The sequence below is a fragment of the Bos mutus genome, chromosome 19 (assembly GCF_027580195.1).
Source record: "Bos mutus isolate GX-2022 chromosome 19, NWIPB_WYAK_1.1, whole genome shotgun sequence".
NCBI lineage: Eukaryota > Metazoa > Chordata > Mammalia > Artiodactyla > Bovidae > Bos > Bos mutus.
This window is the reverse complement of record NC_091635.1, coordinates 13,482,617-13,501,047: the sequence shown is the minus strand read 5'-3', so window position 1 is coordinate 13,501,047 and position 18,431 is coordinate 13,482,617. Positions and strand designations below refer to the sequence as shown.

Genomic DNA, 18,431 nt, shown 5'->3' with positions numbered 1-18,431 from the left:
TGTCTCAACGGCCCCCCAGGCCCACACAGGCCCGTCACCCCCTCTCCCCACCCCACTCCTTTCTTTCTTTGGCTTCATCTCAGCTCTGCTCCACTTGTTTGTGGCTTTTGGAGCTCCATCACTTGGTGCTGGGAAGACCAGGTGTTCACACAGGGCTGCCTGTGTAGGAGGAAGCGTGGACCCAAACCGGGACTCCTGGAGGAAAATGGAGCCCAGGATGCAGCTGCAGGTGAGGGAGGCACCCAGAGAAGGGCCCAGAGGGGCCACACCTTGTTCCTCAAGTGACTGCCCAGGGGAGGCTTAGGGAAGCCCCTGGGAGTCCGAAAGGGTATAGGCTTGAGGTCAGGAAGAACTGGGCCTAAGTCTCGGGCTTGTCACTTTTTACCTCAATCGCCTTGTCAAGTCACATCACTTCTCTGGGCCTCGGTGGTCCCAACTGGGAAATGAGAATGAAAGTGAAACTCGCTCAGTAGTGTCTGACTCTTTGCGACCCCATGGACTATACAGATCATGGAATTCTCTAGGCCAGAACACTGGAGTGAGTAGCCATTCCCTTCTCCAGGGATCTTCCCAACCCAGGGATCGAACCCAGGTCTCCCGAATTGCAGGCGGATTCTTTACCAGCTGAGCCACAAGGGAAGCCAAGGAAATGGGAATAATAATTACATAACTGTCTTGCTGTAAAGATTCAGTTGTTGACTTAAATATTTATTGAGCACCTGCTCTTTGCCAGACATCATCTAGACCCACAGCAGTGAGTACTACAAAGTCCCCACCCTCATAGGACACAGCTTCACTGTCCAGTACAGTAGCCACCAGCCACATTTGGCTATTTACACTTAAATTTATAACAATTAGAACTAGGTAAAGATTTAGTTCCTTGCATCAGCCACCAAGTGGCTCGGAGCCACTCGCAGCTAGTGGCTAGCATACTGGATGGAGACCATTTTTGTCATTGCACAGACTTGGCACTGATGCAGAGGGAAGAGAGAAAGTACACGTCATTGCATATGAGAGAGTGTGTTGTTCAGTCGCTCAGTTGTGTTCCACTCTTTGCGACCCCATGAACTGCAGCACGCCAGGCTTCCCCATCCTTCATCATCTGGAGCTTGCTCAAACTCACGTCCGTTGAGCTGGTGATGCCATCCAACCATCTTGTCCTCTGTCATCCCCTTCTGCCTTCAAACGTTTCCAGCATTGGGGTCTTTTCTAATGAATTGGCTTTTTGCATCAGGTGGCCAAAGTACTGGAGCTTCAGTTTCAGCATTAGTCCTTCTAATGAAGGACTTGAGGATTGACTGGTTTGATCTCCTTGCAGTTCAAGGGGCTCTCAAGAGTCTTCTCCAACACCTCAGCTCAAAAGCCATCAATTCTTTGGTGCTCAACCTTCTTTATGGTCCAACTCTCACATCCATACATAGTTACAAGAAAGTATAGCACACACTGGATTGAGGAGAGTTACCTCCCATGGCAGGTAGAGAGAAAAGCTAATATAATGGGTATACAGAGAGAGCTCTTTGAACTGGTGACTTTATTATTATTTTTTTAACATTTATTTATTTGGCTGCACCAGGTCTTAATTGCAGCCTGAAGGATCTTCAGTCTTTATTGAGGCACGTGGGATCTTTAGTTGCAGGATGCAAAGTCTTAGTTGCAGCATGTGGGATGTACTTTCCCTGACCAGGGATCCAACCCAGGCCCCCCGCCTTGGGAGCATGGAATCTTAGCCACTGGACCACCAGGGAAGCCCCGACTTTTTTGTTTCTCAAGTTGGGTTGTGGGATATAAATTTTACGCATATTTTTCCATATCTTTTTGTATATCCGAAATATTTTGCAATTGGAAAAAAGTTTAGCACAGTGCTGGCTCTTGCCCTTCATCCCTCTGGTCTCACCCCTCAATCTCAGAATTGAGCAGGAAGAAACAGAGGGGAAACAGAGTGAGTAGTTTAGGAGGCTTTCCTGGAGGTGGATGATGGCGTGGAGAGAGGGGATGCTGTGGCTTTGCTGCCATCCTCTCCTTTGAGTGCAGCCCTCTGTTCCTCTGAAAAAGAAATTTCCACACAAGCAATTCCCCCTCCCTTGTATAGCGGTCCCCAGGTACTAATTGGCATTCTGCTAATTAGCCTCATTGTCAGCACTAAGTGCCTCTTTCCCTAGGGGACCATTATCTCATTAACTGTGGGGTGGAGGCAGCAGCTGCCCTGGGACTGGGCTGGGGTAGGTGGGCTTCTGCTTCATACCATCTGTTGGTCTATCTGCTCTGCCCTCATTGGTCATGGAGTTTCTTGAATGGAGACCCCCACAGGGCAGGGACAAGAGCAGTCAGAAGAGTTGGCTCTAGACCCAGGATGAAAAGAAGAAATCCAGCTTCCCAAGATGGGTGGGAGGATCTGAGGGTGGTTGTGTCTGTGCAAAATACCCATCCCTCAGGGATCCAAAATTTGTCTTATTTTTAATACTTGTAACTTTTTTTCCCTCCCAATATTTCTTTGGCTGCACTGGGTCTTAGTTGTGGCACATGGGATCTTTGCTGTGGCACTGCAACTCTTTGTTGCCACATGTGGGAGGGATTGAGTTCCCTGACCAAGGATTGAACCCTGGTCCCCTGCATTGGGAGCATGGAGTCTTAGCCACTGGGCCACGGGGGAAATTTCTATTTTAACTTTTCTTGATGCCCGATTCAGGGCTTCCTCCACCACATTACCTCTTTTTAAATTATTATGGACAGTTTCATATGTACATAAAATTAGAGAATAGGGGATGGTGATCCCTTAGGTACTCATGCATCAATACTCCAGCTTCAATAATTATCAGCACGGGGACTTCCCTTGTGGTCCAGTGGTTAACAGTCTGCCTTGCAATGCAGGGGACATGGATTGGATTCCTGGTGGGGAACTAAGATTCCCCATGCTGTGAAGCAACTAGGAAAGATGACACAACAAAGACCTGAGGCAGCCAAATAAATAAATAAATATTAAGGAAAAAATCATCGGCATGGGGCCAATCTTGTTTTTCCAGTCTTCTCCAGACGATGCTGTCTTCCCCAGGCCCAGATCCCATTGCCTCTTGAGGTTTGGCTGGCCATGTAGCCTACCCTCCTCCCCCCAAACCGTGATCTTCATTTGGTCATTCACTGATTAAGTATCTCTTTATTAAACACAGCCTAAGAGTAAAGTGAAAGTGTTAGTTGTTCAGTCATATCTGACTCTGCAATCCCACAGACTATTGCCTCCCAGGCTCTTCTGTCCAAGAGATTCTCTAGGCAAAAATACTGGAGTGGGTTGCCATTCCCTTCTGCAGGGGATCTTCCCAACCCAGAGGCTGAACCTAGGTCTCCTGCACTGCAAGCAGATTCTTTACTGTCTGAGCCACCAGAACAAGACCATGGGGTAGCAGGGAAAAAACACAGAATTTAAAGTTAGTGCTTTGTGAAAGTCATTAATTTCTCTGAGGCTCAATTTACTAATGTCTTACTCTTAGGCATTAGTAAATTTATTGAGAGTTTCATACATACCAAGTGCTTCACACATTTAATTTTATTTTATTCTAACCTCCCTGTTATTATCCCTATTTTACAGTGATAGAATTGAGCCTCAGAGGGATGAATGACTTGCACAAAGCACTAATGTTAAATTCTGTGTTTTTTCCTACTATCCCATGGTCTTGTCTTTGAGTTACTATCCAGTGCCCACCAGATACAGAGGCTTCATTCACATACATGTTACTAAACCTCTAGTGGGTGCCAGGCCCTGTGTTGAAAAAGGCTGACATAATTCTTACCTTTAAGGAGATTCAACGTTTTACAATTCAAGGTATTAAAAGTTACCATGGGTTGAAGCCTGGTGGCTAAAACAGAAGAGCCAAACTCAGTCTCAGGGGGTCAAGGAAGGCTTCATGGAGGAAGTAATTTAGACATGAAGGGCAAAGCAAAAGGCAGTGAGAATGGGCATGGTCAGAATATTCCAGAGAGAAGAAGTGGCAAGTGCAAAGGCTGGAGGAGGGTCTGTTGAGTTCTGGAAACTCATGGAGAGGATTTCCATATGGCTAGAGTGTGTGAGGTTGAATGGTGGAGTACTGAAAAAGCGGGCTGGAGAAGCAGGCAAAATCTTGAAGGGTCATGATTGCCACACTTTAGACTCAAAAGACAATGGGAGTCAGCGAAGGATCTTAACAGAAGAGTGACATCAGATTTGAGTGAGTTTTAGAAAAACCAGGCATTATGAGCATAGAGAATTGACCTTAAAGAGGTCAGGCAAGAAGATCAAGTAGGAGGGTAATAAGAGTATTGAAGGTGAGTGATGACTGTGGCTTGGACAAGGACAAATGCAAGGTAAACAGAAGAGGGGGAGAGTAGGGGAGCAAGACTGGATGTGCATCTGAATGTGAAAAGAAGGGTCCAAAAGGAGAGTGTCTGTCCCTTTCCAAGGACTTCTCATTTAAACTCTCGAAGAAGGCAATGGCACCCTGCTCTAGTACTCTTGCCTGGAAAATCCCATGGATGGAGGAGCCTGGAAGGCTGCAGTCCATGGGGTCGCTGAGGGTCGGACACAACTGAGTGACTTCACTTTGACTTTTCACTTTCACGCATTGGAGAAGGAAATGGCAACCCACTCCACTGTTCTTGCCTGGAGAATCTCAGGGACGGGGAGCCTGGTGGGCTGCCGTCTATGCGGTCGCACAGAGTCGGACACGATTGAAGTGACTTAGCAGCAGCAGCAGTGAAAAGTGAAAGTGTTAGTCGCTCAATTATAGTAGCTCAGTCATTGTGACCCCATGGACTTGGAGCCCGCCAGGCTCCTCTGTACATGGAATTCTCCAGGCAAGAACACTGAAGCCATTCCCTTCTCCAGGGGAGATTCCAGGCCCAGGGGCCAAACTCAGGTCTCCTGCATTGCAGAAAGAGTCTTCACCGTCTAAGCCACCAGGGAAGCCCTAAACTCTCCTAAGTGATGCTTATATGCTTCCCAGGTGGCTCAGCAGTAAAGAATCTGCCGGCAATGCAAGAGACACGGGTTTGACCTCTGGGACAGAAAAACCCCCTGGAGAAGAAAATGGCAACCCACTCTAGTATACTTGCTTGGGAAATCCCATTGTTAGAGGAGCTTGGCAGGCTACAGTCCTCCGGTTCGCAAAGAGTTGGACATGACTGAGAGATTAAACAACGACAACAAAAACAAAGTAATGTTTACATTAAGGCTGGAGGTGGGGTCTTGCAGAAATATTATCACTGTTACAAGTGATCTCAAAGATCAATCAGCCTTCTCTTTTAAATTTGCAAAGAAAGAAAGGCCCAGAGAAGCAAAGCAACTTGCTCAAGGTCACACAGCCTGTCAGTGGCAGAACATGACTCCTTGTTCTTTATATAGCATTACCCAGCCTCCAGTCAGGCTAATGGCTGGGGGTTCTATGCCAACATGCGTAGACCTAAGGTGACCCAAGCAAGATTTGAAGGGGATCGACATAGATTCTTACTGCTCCCCTCCACCTCTCCCTGCCACCCCTCCATCCACGCACAGCTCCAGTGATCAGTCAATGAATAATTGTGGAAGCAGTTCTGTTGTGTCAAACAAGAGGTGCAGAGACAAAGGCCTGCAGTAGGATTTCCTATCCTCAGATCTTAGCACTTCCCACTGCAGTCGGGGAAGGGGTAAGGGGCAGTCACGAGGCAGCCAGTCCCTCCTCCACTCCCCAGCCCCCAGACGGTTTCTCCAGCCAAGTTCTCACGAAGAGGCCCCTCCCTCAGCGGCTCCACTGTTGCTATGGCAATTAGGTGGGTGGACAGCCCATCCTATCTAGAGGCCACCCAGCCCTCGCGTGGGGAGTTACCATAACAACCCCCCTAGTAATAGAGGGGGTTGGGTCCCACCCCCCTTCCCCCGCAAATAGAGAGGTGGGTGGTTTGATTGGCAGCTGGGCACACGAAAGAGGAGGGAAAAGGAAGGAAAGGCGTCAAAGGAGAGCTCAGAAGGAAATGGGGGAGAGAAAGGGCAAAAAACAGGGGAAGGGAAGGAAACGCGTGTGCGCACGCGCGCCAGCTGGTGGGCGCGCTCCGCGGTCGCCTCGGCCGCCGCCCACTTCTTTCACGCCAGGCTCGCGCGGTCCCTCAGTCCTCGCGCGCGCCTTTCGCTCTCTCTCCTGCGCCTGCGCGCAGGTGTCGGCGCCGAGGGGGAGGGGGAACCCGGCGCGCCCGCGTCACGTTCCCTCTTCCACCCTCCCGGTGCGCGGCCACTCCGCGCCTGCGCAGGAGAGGCGGGAGGCTCGGGTTTCAGGCTCTGGGGCGAGAGCTCCTGTCAGTCGGTGGGTCGGCCCTCCCGCCGGCCCTCCCCCTCCCCGTTCCACGGGGGAGGCGCGGTGGAGCCCGCCCCCAGGATCCCCCGATGGGGGAGAAGCGGCGACGGCGGCAGCGGAATAACCGAGCCGGAGCGTGAGCGGCCCCGGGGCCCCGTTCCCGGTGGAGGCCATGGGCGACCCAGCCCCCGCCCGCAGCCTGGACGACATCGACCTGTCCGCCCTGCGGGTGAGCGCGCCACCCCCCCGCCCCAGCCTCGCCCGGTTCCCGTCCCCGCCGCTGGAGAGCGGGTGGCCGCACGCCTCGCGCGCTTCCCGGGAGCCGGGTCCCCCGCGGCGACCCCCGCCCCTCTCTCTGGCCCCCGCCCTCCGCTCCCCTTCCTCTCCACGCGCTGCAGATTCTGGGAGCCAGCTCGGTCCCCGCCCTGGGGTGCCCCGCCCCCATTCCTCTCTCCTCCTCTACCTTTACTCAGCTTCCGGACCCCTTCCTCCCAGGTGTTTGCGGGTCACCCTCCAGTTCCCCTGAACCTGCAGTATCTTTACCGTGGTGCCCCTTCCTGGCCCTTGATCCCCTTTGGGGCCTCTTTTCCTCCCGTTGCTCCTCTGTCTTCTTCCCCCGCCTCCTGTTTCCCGGCTCCTCGAATTTTGACTTTGCCACTGCCTCGCCAGCCTCCCCCTCATCACCCTCTCTCCTCCTCGCCCAGCCCTGAATTGCATCTCTTCGCCGGCCGGCACTTCAGCCTCCCCTCTCGGGCCGCACACCTCCTACCGCCGCCCTCACCCCGCTGCTCGGCTGCCGCCCGCCCCGGTGCCTTCGTTCGCGTTTCAGGTGCAGCAGTCCAGCACCAGGCATTTCCGGTCTCAGGGTCCCCCGCATATTACATTACCAACTCTGCAGCAGAGCAGTGGGGCTGGGAGGAAAGTCAAGTGCACCGGGGGAGGAGGGGACGCGTTTCTGGTCTTCAGAAACTCTGGCCTGGGCTGGGAAGAGGATGTTTACAGGTCTGTACACACACAAACACATGCAGCATGTGGTCCTTCGGGTTTGGAAAAGCTTGGGTATTCATGGCTTTGCTGGAAGGCGGGGGAGGCGATGGAGATCTCTCCAGGGAGGGGCTCATTAGAAAAGGGATCAGAGGGGAACAACTGCAGCAGGAATTTCTTGGAAATACCTATTCCTTGTCTCTCCTGGGGCCCTTGCACGTCCTCATTTGGGAGCTTTCAGCAGCATTTACCTGTTTTTCTTCAGCAGGGAGCCCTGGCTTAAGGGGCCACTGAGTGATTTCAAGGTGAAGACTCCAGCCTATCCCCCAGGGGGTGTTTTTGTCCTGTGTCCTTCAGGCTCTCTCAACAGGCCAGGGTGTTTGGGGAGAGCAGGGTTTCCCATCTCTGGGTCGGGTGCTCCGGAGGCCCCTATTGAAATGTCTTCTGGCTTTTGAGTTGGTCAGGGAATGTGGCCAGTAGCAGGAAAAGGCGGTCAGCCACACAGGTGCCCCGGATATGACTGGAGGGGAGAGGGGAATTGAAGAGAGCAGAGTCATGTCGTTAATTGGGTTTCTCTAGGTGACACAGTTTTTCTTGCCATTCAGGTCATAATTTGTTTGGTACAACGTTGGGCTAGGAGACCTGACTTGCTTCAGATAAGGTGATGGTTGCTGAGGAGGGGGAGATGGAACATTGAGTTTCTCTCTCTCTGTGTATGTGCGTTTAGGGGAAGAGGGTCTGAAGGCTTTGGGAAGGAGAGTCTTAATCAGTTTAAACTGTGATTCTCAAGTCAGGCCAGCTGGGGTGTAAGATGGAAATCCAGGCTCCCCTTAGTGTACTATCTATAGCGTGAGTCCCCACCTTCCCTTCCCACCTTGGTTGTTGATTAACTCGCTGCAGGTTCCTGTTGCTGAGGTGACTTAAATATAATAAAAACAGGTGGGTCCAAACCATGATCTTTGGCTTAAACCTTGTGGGGCTCTGCTTGGGCTTCTCTTTTCCTTTAGCCTCTTCTGCTAGTTTGGCCTGGATCCTCGGCCTGGGATTTCCAGCAGTTCTGCAGACACCCTATGACCTTGGATGTGGTATTTCCCTTCTTAACTTCTCTACTTTTGAAGCAGTGTTAGCCTCTTTCCTCAATCATCTCCTGCCCTGTTCTCCTCTCCTTCCCTCCAGAGAGGCCCTTGACCTGCTCCCAGTGCTTATGGTCTTTCCTGCCTCAGGCATTTTAAGAAAGCATCCCTCTTCCCCTACTACCACCCCAGTACTCCAGGGCTTGAGGTGGGGGGAAGCACTTCTTTTGAAATAGGACTGCAGAAGGCCTGTTGGACTTTTCTCAGGGAAGGACCTGTCCCCTCTGCCCCACCTCAGAGAGCCCCTGTGTAACAGCTGGGCTCAGTCATCTCTTATTCTGTTCTTGTCTGTCGAGAAATGGCAACCTGGAGAATTAGCAGAAAAGTGTTTCTCTAAACTGGGGAGGGGGATTGGAGAGGAGCATATTCAGCATTTATTAGCCAGCCTCACAGAGTCCAAGTTGTTTTTATTCTCTTGTTTCAAAATAAGGCTTAGCTTTCAGGTGGTGATGAGAGTCATAGGCTGATATTAGGAAAGATTGAATGGCACTATCTCTTAGCCATGGGTGGGGAGGCGGGTAGACCTGCCACTTTGTGACCACAGGCACGCTTGACCTCTTTAAGGCCCTGTCTTCTGGCCCAGTAGTGTGGGGTTGTGTGCCTAAGTTTAGGTCCCCGCTTTCTCACTTATGAGTAACCATGGCCTTTCTCCCCCTTCTTCCCGGGTTGGCTGCAGATTCTGCCAAGAGCCTCACTTTCTCATTCTCCGTTTGCTCATCTGTATAGTGGTGATGGTACTGAACTCAGAGTTACTGAGGACTGGGTGAAATACTGCATATTAAGTACTTAGTCCAGTTCCTGGCACATCATGACCATATGATTGCCCTTATTGTTAATTGTTATCAGATGACAATCAGAGAAGGCTTCTGGCACAAGTGTATCTAAAATAGCACTCCCGCCCCTGCTTCATTTTTGTATAAATTTTTATATAGCATCCCTCAGTCTGCTTTGTTTTATTTTGTAGTCTTTATCACTAACTGACATGTACTTGTCAACCCTGACTAAAATATAAGTTCAGTGAAAGCTAGGATTTTGACTCTTCTGTTCAGTTTTGCATCCCCAGGGCCTATAACCGTGTTTTGCACGTGGGGGGGGTCTCAACTGTTGAATAAATGCGTGTCCTAACAAGTGAAAACTCTTAGCTCTAAGCTCTGCTTAAAGAAAGCATTCAATAAACATCATGCTGGTTAGGCTTTCTCTTGCCTTTTGTATACACACAATTAAGAATATATCTTTTCTGAGTTTTTTGGAATGAGACCTCGTCTGGTGGTAAACAGAGCTCTGGAAGCCTCCATCTGAGACTTGAAGTAAAGTTAGGATCTTCCAAGAGAAAGAAAATGGGCCTCTTATTTCAGACCCTTTCTGTGTCCAAGTTTGGTTATATTCCAGAAGAATCTTCTGACTGGTAACTCCTGGCTTCTCACAGAGCAGAAATATCAGTGGAAGTGGATGGGACAAGGAGGGAGCAGGCCCTGGGCTGACCTCTTTCCTTTTGTGTTGCTCCTCGTGGTTGACCCGCTTCACAGACCCAGCAGCTTCTCTCTACTGTCCGGCCAGCTGGAAGTTTTAGACTGCAGTGTCCTTGGAACCGGGGCTGCGCTCAGTGTGTATGGAAATAACACCACGGCGCACAGGCAGGAGGGACTCGTTGCCGGGCAGTCGTGCTGACGGAGACGTTCTTGCTCTAACAGTCTTGTGGTGTTGTGTCTCTTCTCTGGAGGAGCCTCTTCCCTTTCCTTTTCTCTATGCGAGGCTGTGGAACTAGCACCACTTGGAGGGCTGGCAGTTCTGGGCGTGTGTTTCTAGGCCGATGAGCAACCACTGCACTCTGATGTGCTGGCTGTCCAAATGTTGATGATAGATGCCTCAGGCCAGGGCTGGACAGGCTGATCTGCAGCAGAAGCAGGGGCTTTGAGTGGGGACTTTTTCCCTAGAGAACTGCAGGTGAGGGTGGGGCTCTTGGGGGAACTAGTGGCACTTGGAGTGAAGTGAAAAGCTGCTTTGTGAAAAGTGAAAAGGTAGCAGAGAACTTTGCTAGAAGGAGATGTTCACCCATCTTCCAAGCTAGGAAGGAGACATCGCCACCTTTTGTGCCCTGGGTAGGACAGAGCCCTTGCCCTTTGTGATCCACAGAGGGGAGGGTCTTTGGAGAAGTGAGGTTTTCACAGTTAAGAGAACAGTAAGAGGGTCAGCAAGAGAGCTGGCCTGCCTACCACCACCAGCTTCTCCCAGGAGTTCAGTTAACAATAATCTAATTTCAGATCTGGCCTCCATTCCTTTCCACTCTGAACTGTGTGCCTAAAACGGGACAACAGCTTGGGTAGGTTGAGTGTCCTTGCCCGTCATCTGGGGACAAGATAGCAGGAAGTGTACAGCTGCCCTTTATGAGCTTGTACTTTGGCCTTGGTTAATAAATAAGGAATGTGGTGACCTCTCAACCCAGGAACATAAAACAGTTCTGGGACTGCAGAGCATCTCCAGAAGCCGTTTGAGAGTCTGCCCGACTGATCTTTCTGTCTCTGAAGTTGTACCAGAGAGTTACCTGTAACATCCTTTTCTGCATCAGTCAGCAAGCATTGTTGGTCTACTATACTGAGAATCAGGTTCTAGATACTACAGGAAGGATGTAATAATGTGATGATACCATTCTAAGCCATTTAATCAGAGCTCTGGGAGCTTCCACCTAAGCAATGCCTTTGCAGGCTGAGGCTCTCCCCAACCCCCTCACACATATCCCCTACCCCCCGCAATTTTTAAACTTTCTGTCTTCCTCTATCTTAGAACCCTCAGGGTCAGAAAGTTTTTGTTAACTCTGATTGCTGTGACTCATACTCATTTTCTGTCTGTAGTGGTCAGTCTTCTTGAAATCTGATATCCAGTCTTTCCCCCTCCTCCAGCACTCACTTTACACCCACAACTCCCTCAGTTTTTTCTTTAGTAGGGCTGAAGAAATAGAACAGAAAGTGATCAAGTTAATAAGTCAAGTCTCAAAGCATTTCTCAAATGCCCAGAGAATATAGGAAGATACAAAAATATGACTTGGGAGAAGCCCACGTTCATTCTTTTCTCTCTCTTGTTCTCCCTGGCCTTTTCCTCCTAACCAGCCAGTCCTTGACTTCAGTCTGGGATTCTTCCATCTATGGAACACTCCGCAAGAGGGTAATTGAAAAGATGCTTGAGGTTTTTTGTTCTTAATATGGGGAGGAGATGGTAGAGGGAGGAGAAAATAAAGGGATGGAATTATGGTGACCAGGAAGCCCCTGGAGATTTTGCCCAGTGACCAGACAGCCAAGGATGTACTTGCTAAAGGTAGGATTTCCTGTTCTCCTTGAGAAAAGAACTAGAACTAGGCACAGAAGATACAATGACACACAAGATAGACACGGTTTTCCTATGTTCTAGTAGTAGGGAGAGACATTCATAAAACAATCATATGTATATCTCTCTATGTATAATCACATATGCAGAAAATTGCAAGCCATGATAAGGACTGTAGCAGAAAACTTTAGCAAGCCGTGAGAGCACATAACAAGAATTGTTTTTACTTTTTACAAGACAGAAATATTTGTTTGGTTGGTTAAGAGAGAAATCGCCTGTCAGAAAATCAAGCTGACAATGCCACAGAAAGTGGAGCTAGAGGTGAGCCAGTGGGTAGAATGTGGAACCCGAACTCGGAGACCCTGGAATGGGGCCGTTCTTAGGGTGGGGCTTTAGGTCAACAGTTAACCAAGGGATAGGGGCTTGAGGATGGGGGGAAAAGTCCAGGCTTCATTTCCAAAAGGATTTCTTCTGAATCTTCCTATGAGAGAAGAAAAAAAGTTTGTCTCTTTCAAAGGGTAAGGGTATGTATGTGGAAAGAGCATGTGACTCTTATTTTTATTTAGTGGGGGGAAGGTCTCAGTACTGGGTGTGTGCGAGTTCACACGTCGCTCTGCAGAGGGTGACTGCGTGTGCTTGTTGTCTTAAGTGGGTGTATGAGGGAGCGGGTGTACCACTAGATGTTTTATATCGGGGTGCCCAACCTCCGGGATCTCCTGCCTCATGATCTAATATGGACCTGATGTAATAATAGTAGAAATAAAGTGCACAATAAATGTAATGCACTTGAATCATCCTGAAACCACCCCCACTTACCAGTCCTTGGGAAAGTTGTCTGCCACAAAACCGGTCCCTCGTTCCAGAAAGGTTGGGGACTGCTGTTTTGTATCATATTTATGTATGTAAGGTACACAACATGTTTTGATAGACATAGGCATAGTGAAATGATAACTGCAGTCAAGCTAATTAACATTTTCATCTCCTTACACCTGTGTGTGTGTGTGTATGTGTGTGTGACTTGATGTCTTTGGCCCCGAGTAGTGCGTAGGGTTGGAAGGTAGGTAAATCTCACAGGAATAAGCATGAGCAGGCCCAGCCTTGGAGTTAGCTTCCATGGTCAGTGGGATTCTGTCTAAGGCTAGGTGGATACTGTATGTATAAACAGGTCTCTCTCAGTTTACACTGTACAAGTCAAGGATGAGTGGGGTGTGTCGGGAAGTGTTAACAATTTTGCACAGAGAACCACAGTCTTGGGTTTCTTGGAGGAGCCAGACTCCAGAAGCGGCTGAAATGTCAGGAGGGTGGGGCGGGCTGCCAGAAGTGTGTGGTGGCCCAGCCTGTGGTGTGGAGAGAGGGATGGGTGGAGGTCATGGAGACTCTGCCTGCAGCAAGGGGAATGCTGCAGGTTGGTAAGGGAGCAGCCGAGAAGACCTTGGACCGAGGAGGGAAGTGTGTGTCCTCACAGTGGGAGAGTCTTTGCAGCCAAGGGTGACAGGTGAAGCTTCTGTAGTCACAGCCAGGAACTGCCCCTCTCAGAGCCTGTGACTACGTCTGTGCCTGTGGTGGTGAATCTGCTCTGCCTTTTGGAGGAGAAGGGCCTCTTGAAAGCAGGCCCATGGCAGCGGGTCTTCTGAGGGAAAAGGGGAATCTTATCCCACCCTCTTCCACCAAAACCATCCAGGATAGGATCTGAAGGGCCGGACTTGCCAAGTTGGCTCCTAGACCACAGGCTTGGAGGAATTTTCTTTCAGCAGTGGTCTCTGCAGGGACACACTGAGGATCAGTAGGGCCGAGTGAGGAAGTTGCCACCTCCTTCCAGTCATCTCAGTGTCCACTTTCTCCACAAAACCTCCCCTGACTGTGCCAGCCCTCACTGGTCACCTTTTCACGGACCTTGTAATTTAGCATTTGAATATGTTTCACCTCTACTAAAATCATATTTCATCATCTTGTTTTCCCTTTCACTTCCTTAACTATAGGAACCATAATCCACACTTCGTGTTGAGCCTCACAGTGCATACAGACTACACAGCAGGGTTCAGTACTTATTCCCTTGATAAGCGATCAGGGGACAAACATTCTTGTCACTTTCCCACCGGAGTGCCTCGTATGTGCTGGGCACCATGTGACACAAAATAGCATCGTTCCTGACTAAGTGCTTCCCAACCCAGGGGGACACTGCCCTCCTGGGGGTGTTTGAAAATGTTGGGGAGGGAGGTTTCATTGCCAATTTGTCTCAGAAGCACTAACAACTTTAAATATTAATATGTGGGGATCAGGGCTGTGAAGCACCCGGTGATGACCGGAGAGCACACTGAAGAATTATTTTCCCACCCACCTTGCCGATAGGGCCTCTTGTGAACCTGTTATGGATGTGGAAAAGGTCAGGGGAAGGACTGGACAAGTTTCTCCCGTGAAGTCAGAAGTCGATCCTAAGCTCCCTCCTTTCCTTCTTTCCGGGCGGAGAGAGGAATATAGGCTGTAAACTACTCGTGCGCATGGCACGAAGCTCTTCTCGCAGCTCGGATCTGTCTGCCAGCACACCTCTGGAGGTAAAATGGGCCAGCTCCAGAGCCAGACTGCAAGGAAGATGATTTTCATGTTCTTTCTTCACCGCCTACCCACTCTCTCTTTCAAGGCACATTTGTAAGAGAGTGGCTGAAAAGCATGTCATACTTGGTCTTCAGTTCTGAGCAGCTTAGGAAAGAGTCTTCAAGAAAAGATTCAGACAGACTTTGTCTTGTAATAACCTGTAATGGAAAATAATCTTAAAAAAAAAATATATATATATATATAATTAAATCACTCTGCTGCTGTAAGCCAGAAATTGACACAGTTTTGTAACTCGGCTCTACTTCTATTGAAACAGAACAGTTGGACATGGGGTGCCCTAAAATCTGAGCAGCAGGGAGGCGAGAGGAGGAGGTAGGTGTGAGGTCCCAGTGTGAGAGCAGAGGCTGGTGCAGTGGTCTTTTCTCTCCAGTCTTTGCATCCTGAGGTTGGCCCCATGAAGCCAGAGGCGTGCTGAGGGAGTATCGTTGCTCAGTCTGCAGGGGAGTGACTAGAGGGAAGACCACTTGGCTAGTGTCCCCTTTGGAGAAGGACAGAGCTCTGGGGGTGAGTGAGTGGCTGGGAGCAGAGTGGCTGGTGGGGATGCGTGAATGTCGCAGGGCCACCATCACTTCTTGCTATCCGTATCCGACTCGAGGGGGCAAGACTGATGGGCTCTTGGTCTAGTCTAGCTAAGGTTTGGAGAAGTTGGGGAAAGTCCTTCTCACTTTCACAGTGTCCTTCACCATGGAAACTACCTTCAATCCCAGAGAGCAGGGTTGGGGAGGACAGACAACATGTGGTTCAGAAGTTGGCCAGTCCCTGTATCCCTTCAGACCTCTAGGAAGCCCTCTTTTTCTCTCTTTTTCAGTTTGGAACAAAAATTGCTCTGATACAAGTCATTTATATTTTAATGTGGATTCATTTCAAAAGGGGTTCTGGAGTGGAATAGGGAAAATAATGAATACTTGCTATGCAGAGCATTCCCTCCTTGTATAATCTCATTATTCCTCACAGTAACCCTTTGAAGTGGGATATTTTCCTCATGTTTCAAGATGAAGAGACCAAGGCTTACAGAACTTGGAAATTAAATAACGTGCCTGAGGACAGCCACTAAGCAGCAGGTCGCAGAGTCAGGCTCAGGTCTGACTCAACCCAGAACCTGAGCCCGTGCGCCCCTGCACTGCTGGAGGCCTGCGCCCAGGCGGCAGGCGTCTCTGGGGCGTGTTGAGGGGAGGGCGCCTGCCGCTGACATTCTGGACTGTGTGCCTCAAGCAGTGTTGTCTTGCACTTGCTTTAATCATGGACATGTGGCCTGTGGGAAACAGGCTTTGTGGGCTCACTCGGGACAATATAACACTGTCCATAAAACGTCTGTGGTGAAGAATTGTATTAGGAAACTTTGAAACATGGCCTATTTCATGGTTTGGAGGCAGCCTGTAAGAGCAGTGGTCACGGCCTCTAAGAGGTCACCGTTTATATCTGTCTTGGCAGTGGACAGGTTTTAATCACATGGGAGCATTTTTTGAGAAGAGAGGATGACTCTACTTATTTATTTAGTAAATGACTTAAAAATTTTTTAATATTTAATTGTCTGGCTGCAGCGGGCCTGAGTTGTGGCGTCAGGATCTCTGTTGCGCGTGTGGGATCTTGCGTTGCTTACGTGGACTGTAGTTGTGGCACAGGGACTTAGTTGCTCCGCATATATGGGGTCTTAGTTCCTCGACCAGGCATCGAACGTGTGCCCTGCATTCGCAGGCAGATGGGTAACGACTGGACCATCAGGGAAGTAAAAACATAGTAAGTGACCTTAGCCTGAGCCATTGGAACTGCTGGTGGGTTGGTGTTGATGGGCACATGCTGAGAATACAAAGATCCAGGGGCCTGTGCCCAGAACTGGTGGAGATTTCTGGATGTCAGGCTGCCAGGCGGCATTCTCTGATGATGGGAGCGAAAAGGGTGTGCAAGAATTCAGATTTATTCTGGAGGAAAGAGCATTAATGATTCAGAAGAAGCCCTGTTCTTCAGAGGGAGGAGAAAAAGACTGGCTCATCCATCCCACCTTAAAATTAAAAAAAAAAAAACTGTAGTTATTAATAAATATACACAACATAAAATTGACCATCTTAGCTGTTTTTAAGTGCACAATTTGGTGACATCAAGTACATTCTTGTTGTGCAACCGTCACTGCTGTCCCCTCCAGAACGTTTTCATCTTCCCCAGCTGAAACCCTGTCCCCATGAAACACCCAACTCCCCACCCCCAGCCTCTGGCAACCACCCATCTGTGTCTCCTCCCTTTGTGTGTGTGCAGAGCTAAGCAGAGGGCTGACATGGCAGATACTTACTATTTGTCGAGTCAGGTGAGGTGACCTGTTTCAGAAGTCCGTGTGTCATCAGCCAACCCGGGCCACTCCCCATCCTCCTGGCTCCAGCGCAAGGCATTAGGCCTCCGAGGGGGGTTTTCAGTGAAATGGCCACATGGAATCACAAAAGATTCAGGAACGGAAAGAGAAGTTGAGGGTTTCTTTTCCGTATTCAGCTCCTTTTGCCATCTCCCAGCTGGGCTTTGCTTTCTGGTTCTGTTGTACTTATATGCGTCATCTTGTTTACTCTTAGCCCTTACTTCTCATCCTGGGGGTGTGGTGGGTAGCTACAGAGGAAGGTGGGAAGGAGACCATGCAGGGGACAAAGCTAATCAAATGAAACAGCATATCTCTGTGTGTGAGGGGTTCCTGTGTTAACAGAGAGGGCTTCTCCCTGGAAGTAGAAGAAAACCATCCTTAGATGAGTACATTGTACCCAGAGGAGGGTCTCTGTCTTTTCTGTGTTTCCCCTTTCCCAAGGGGTGGCCAGTGGTGTAACTCTGGCTGGCAGCTTATTTGACAGACATGTATTCATGTATCATGAGGAGCAGAAAGGTGACATCAAGTAGAAGGAGGTAGTTGTTTAAAATCAGGCAGTCTGAGCTCAGGAGCTTCTTTCCTGTGGGATGACAGGCCACAGCAAAGGCTTAGATTCTCACGGGGAGGAAGGAGTGGTCAGCTGTGAAAGCTGTCATGGGGAAATCGAGGGCAGCCTTTGAGGCTCCTTTGATGTCACCTTCCTGGGTCTCCAGGCCTGCAGAGTTTGGAGCCTGGTCAGGCTGTATTCCTCTGTGGTGTCCACACCCCTGGACAGACCCAAAGCATGACCTAGAATTGAATTGGATTTCTTAGAATACAGGTGACCAATTCCATGGCCTGCCTAGCCTCCTCCCTTTGTTCACACCACTTACAGTTTTTTCATTGACCTTCGTGGGGAAGGAAGTATAAAGGAAGGAGAGGCAGGCTTGGCAATTAAGTCACCCAGGAAGAGAGGAGGGCAGGGGAGCCCTGTGTGGTGGAGAGGCCTGTCTTACAGGTCAAGATCTAGGCCACAGGGCCTCTAGTCGAAGGTTCGGGGAGCAGCTTAGGATCCCCTGTTCGGGGCTGTTTCCCTGGATCACCCACCCTGGTGTCAGGTCCCAGGGCCTGAGGACTCGGTCTTTTCGGTTTCCTACACACAACCTTACAGGAGGCTCCACGTGTTCACCATCACCTTCCAGGGTCTGCCCCATGGCCCTCCTCACCACAGCCCCTCTCACTCCAATCTAAAGCCTGTTTCTTTCTTAGACTGAGTCAACTATAAATGGATTGATGGTTTTTCTTGGACTGAGCCTGGTTCACTCACCCCTGGTGCTCATGGTGCGAATGGAGGAGCACTGCACTCCTCACTCATGGGAACACAGCCTTCCCTAGGTATTATCCTGCCGTCTGGCATTGTGCCTGCCTGGATATGGTTGTTATCACCACCACCGATAAAAGCACGGAGTGGCTTAAGTGTCCATGTTTAAAGCAGAGCCTCCATGGACCATGTGACATTTTTAAAGGTGCCAGCCGCGGGCCAGGGTCCCAGAGCTGGTTAGACCTGAACTCAGAGGCTCCTGCTGCTCTGCTGCAGTGCCCAGGCCCCAGCAGAAACAGAGGGCTCCCGTGTGTTTGGTCAGTCTGGAGTTCAAGGTGCATTCTGTGCAGATGAGGTGTGTGTCGCAAGTCAGTGATTAATGTACCCACTGCTGCCCGCATCCCGCGCCCCATCCTTGAAACCTGCCCAGGTGGGGCAGGAGTGACGTCTGC

General features: G+C 49.9%; 1 protein-coding gene across 11 annotated transcripts in view; it reads left to right on the top strand.

The window, feature by feature from the left end:
• The first annotated feature begins 6,183 nt into the window (after window positions 1-6,183).
• The window catches only part of MINK1 (misshapen like kinase 1), a 47,081-nt gene continuing 34,833 nt past the window's right edge, over window positions 6,184-18,431 (top strand). For 2 of the 11 annotated variants that reach the window (XM_070389318.1, XM_070389317.1), the window contains exon 1: window positions 6,186-6,519. In XM_070389318.1, coding sequence (XP_070245419.1) covers window positions 6,463-6,519 — 57 coding nt within the window. In that variant the 5' untranslated portion in view covers window positions 6,186-6,462. Of the gene's footprint in view, window positions 6,520-18,431 lie in introns of all 11 variants that reach the window. The other 9 variants (XM_070389323.1, XM_070389321.1, XM_005906055.2 and 6 more) reach the window with 7 other exon arrangements.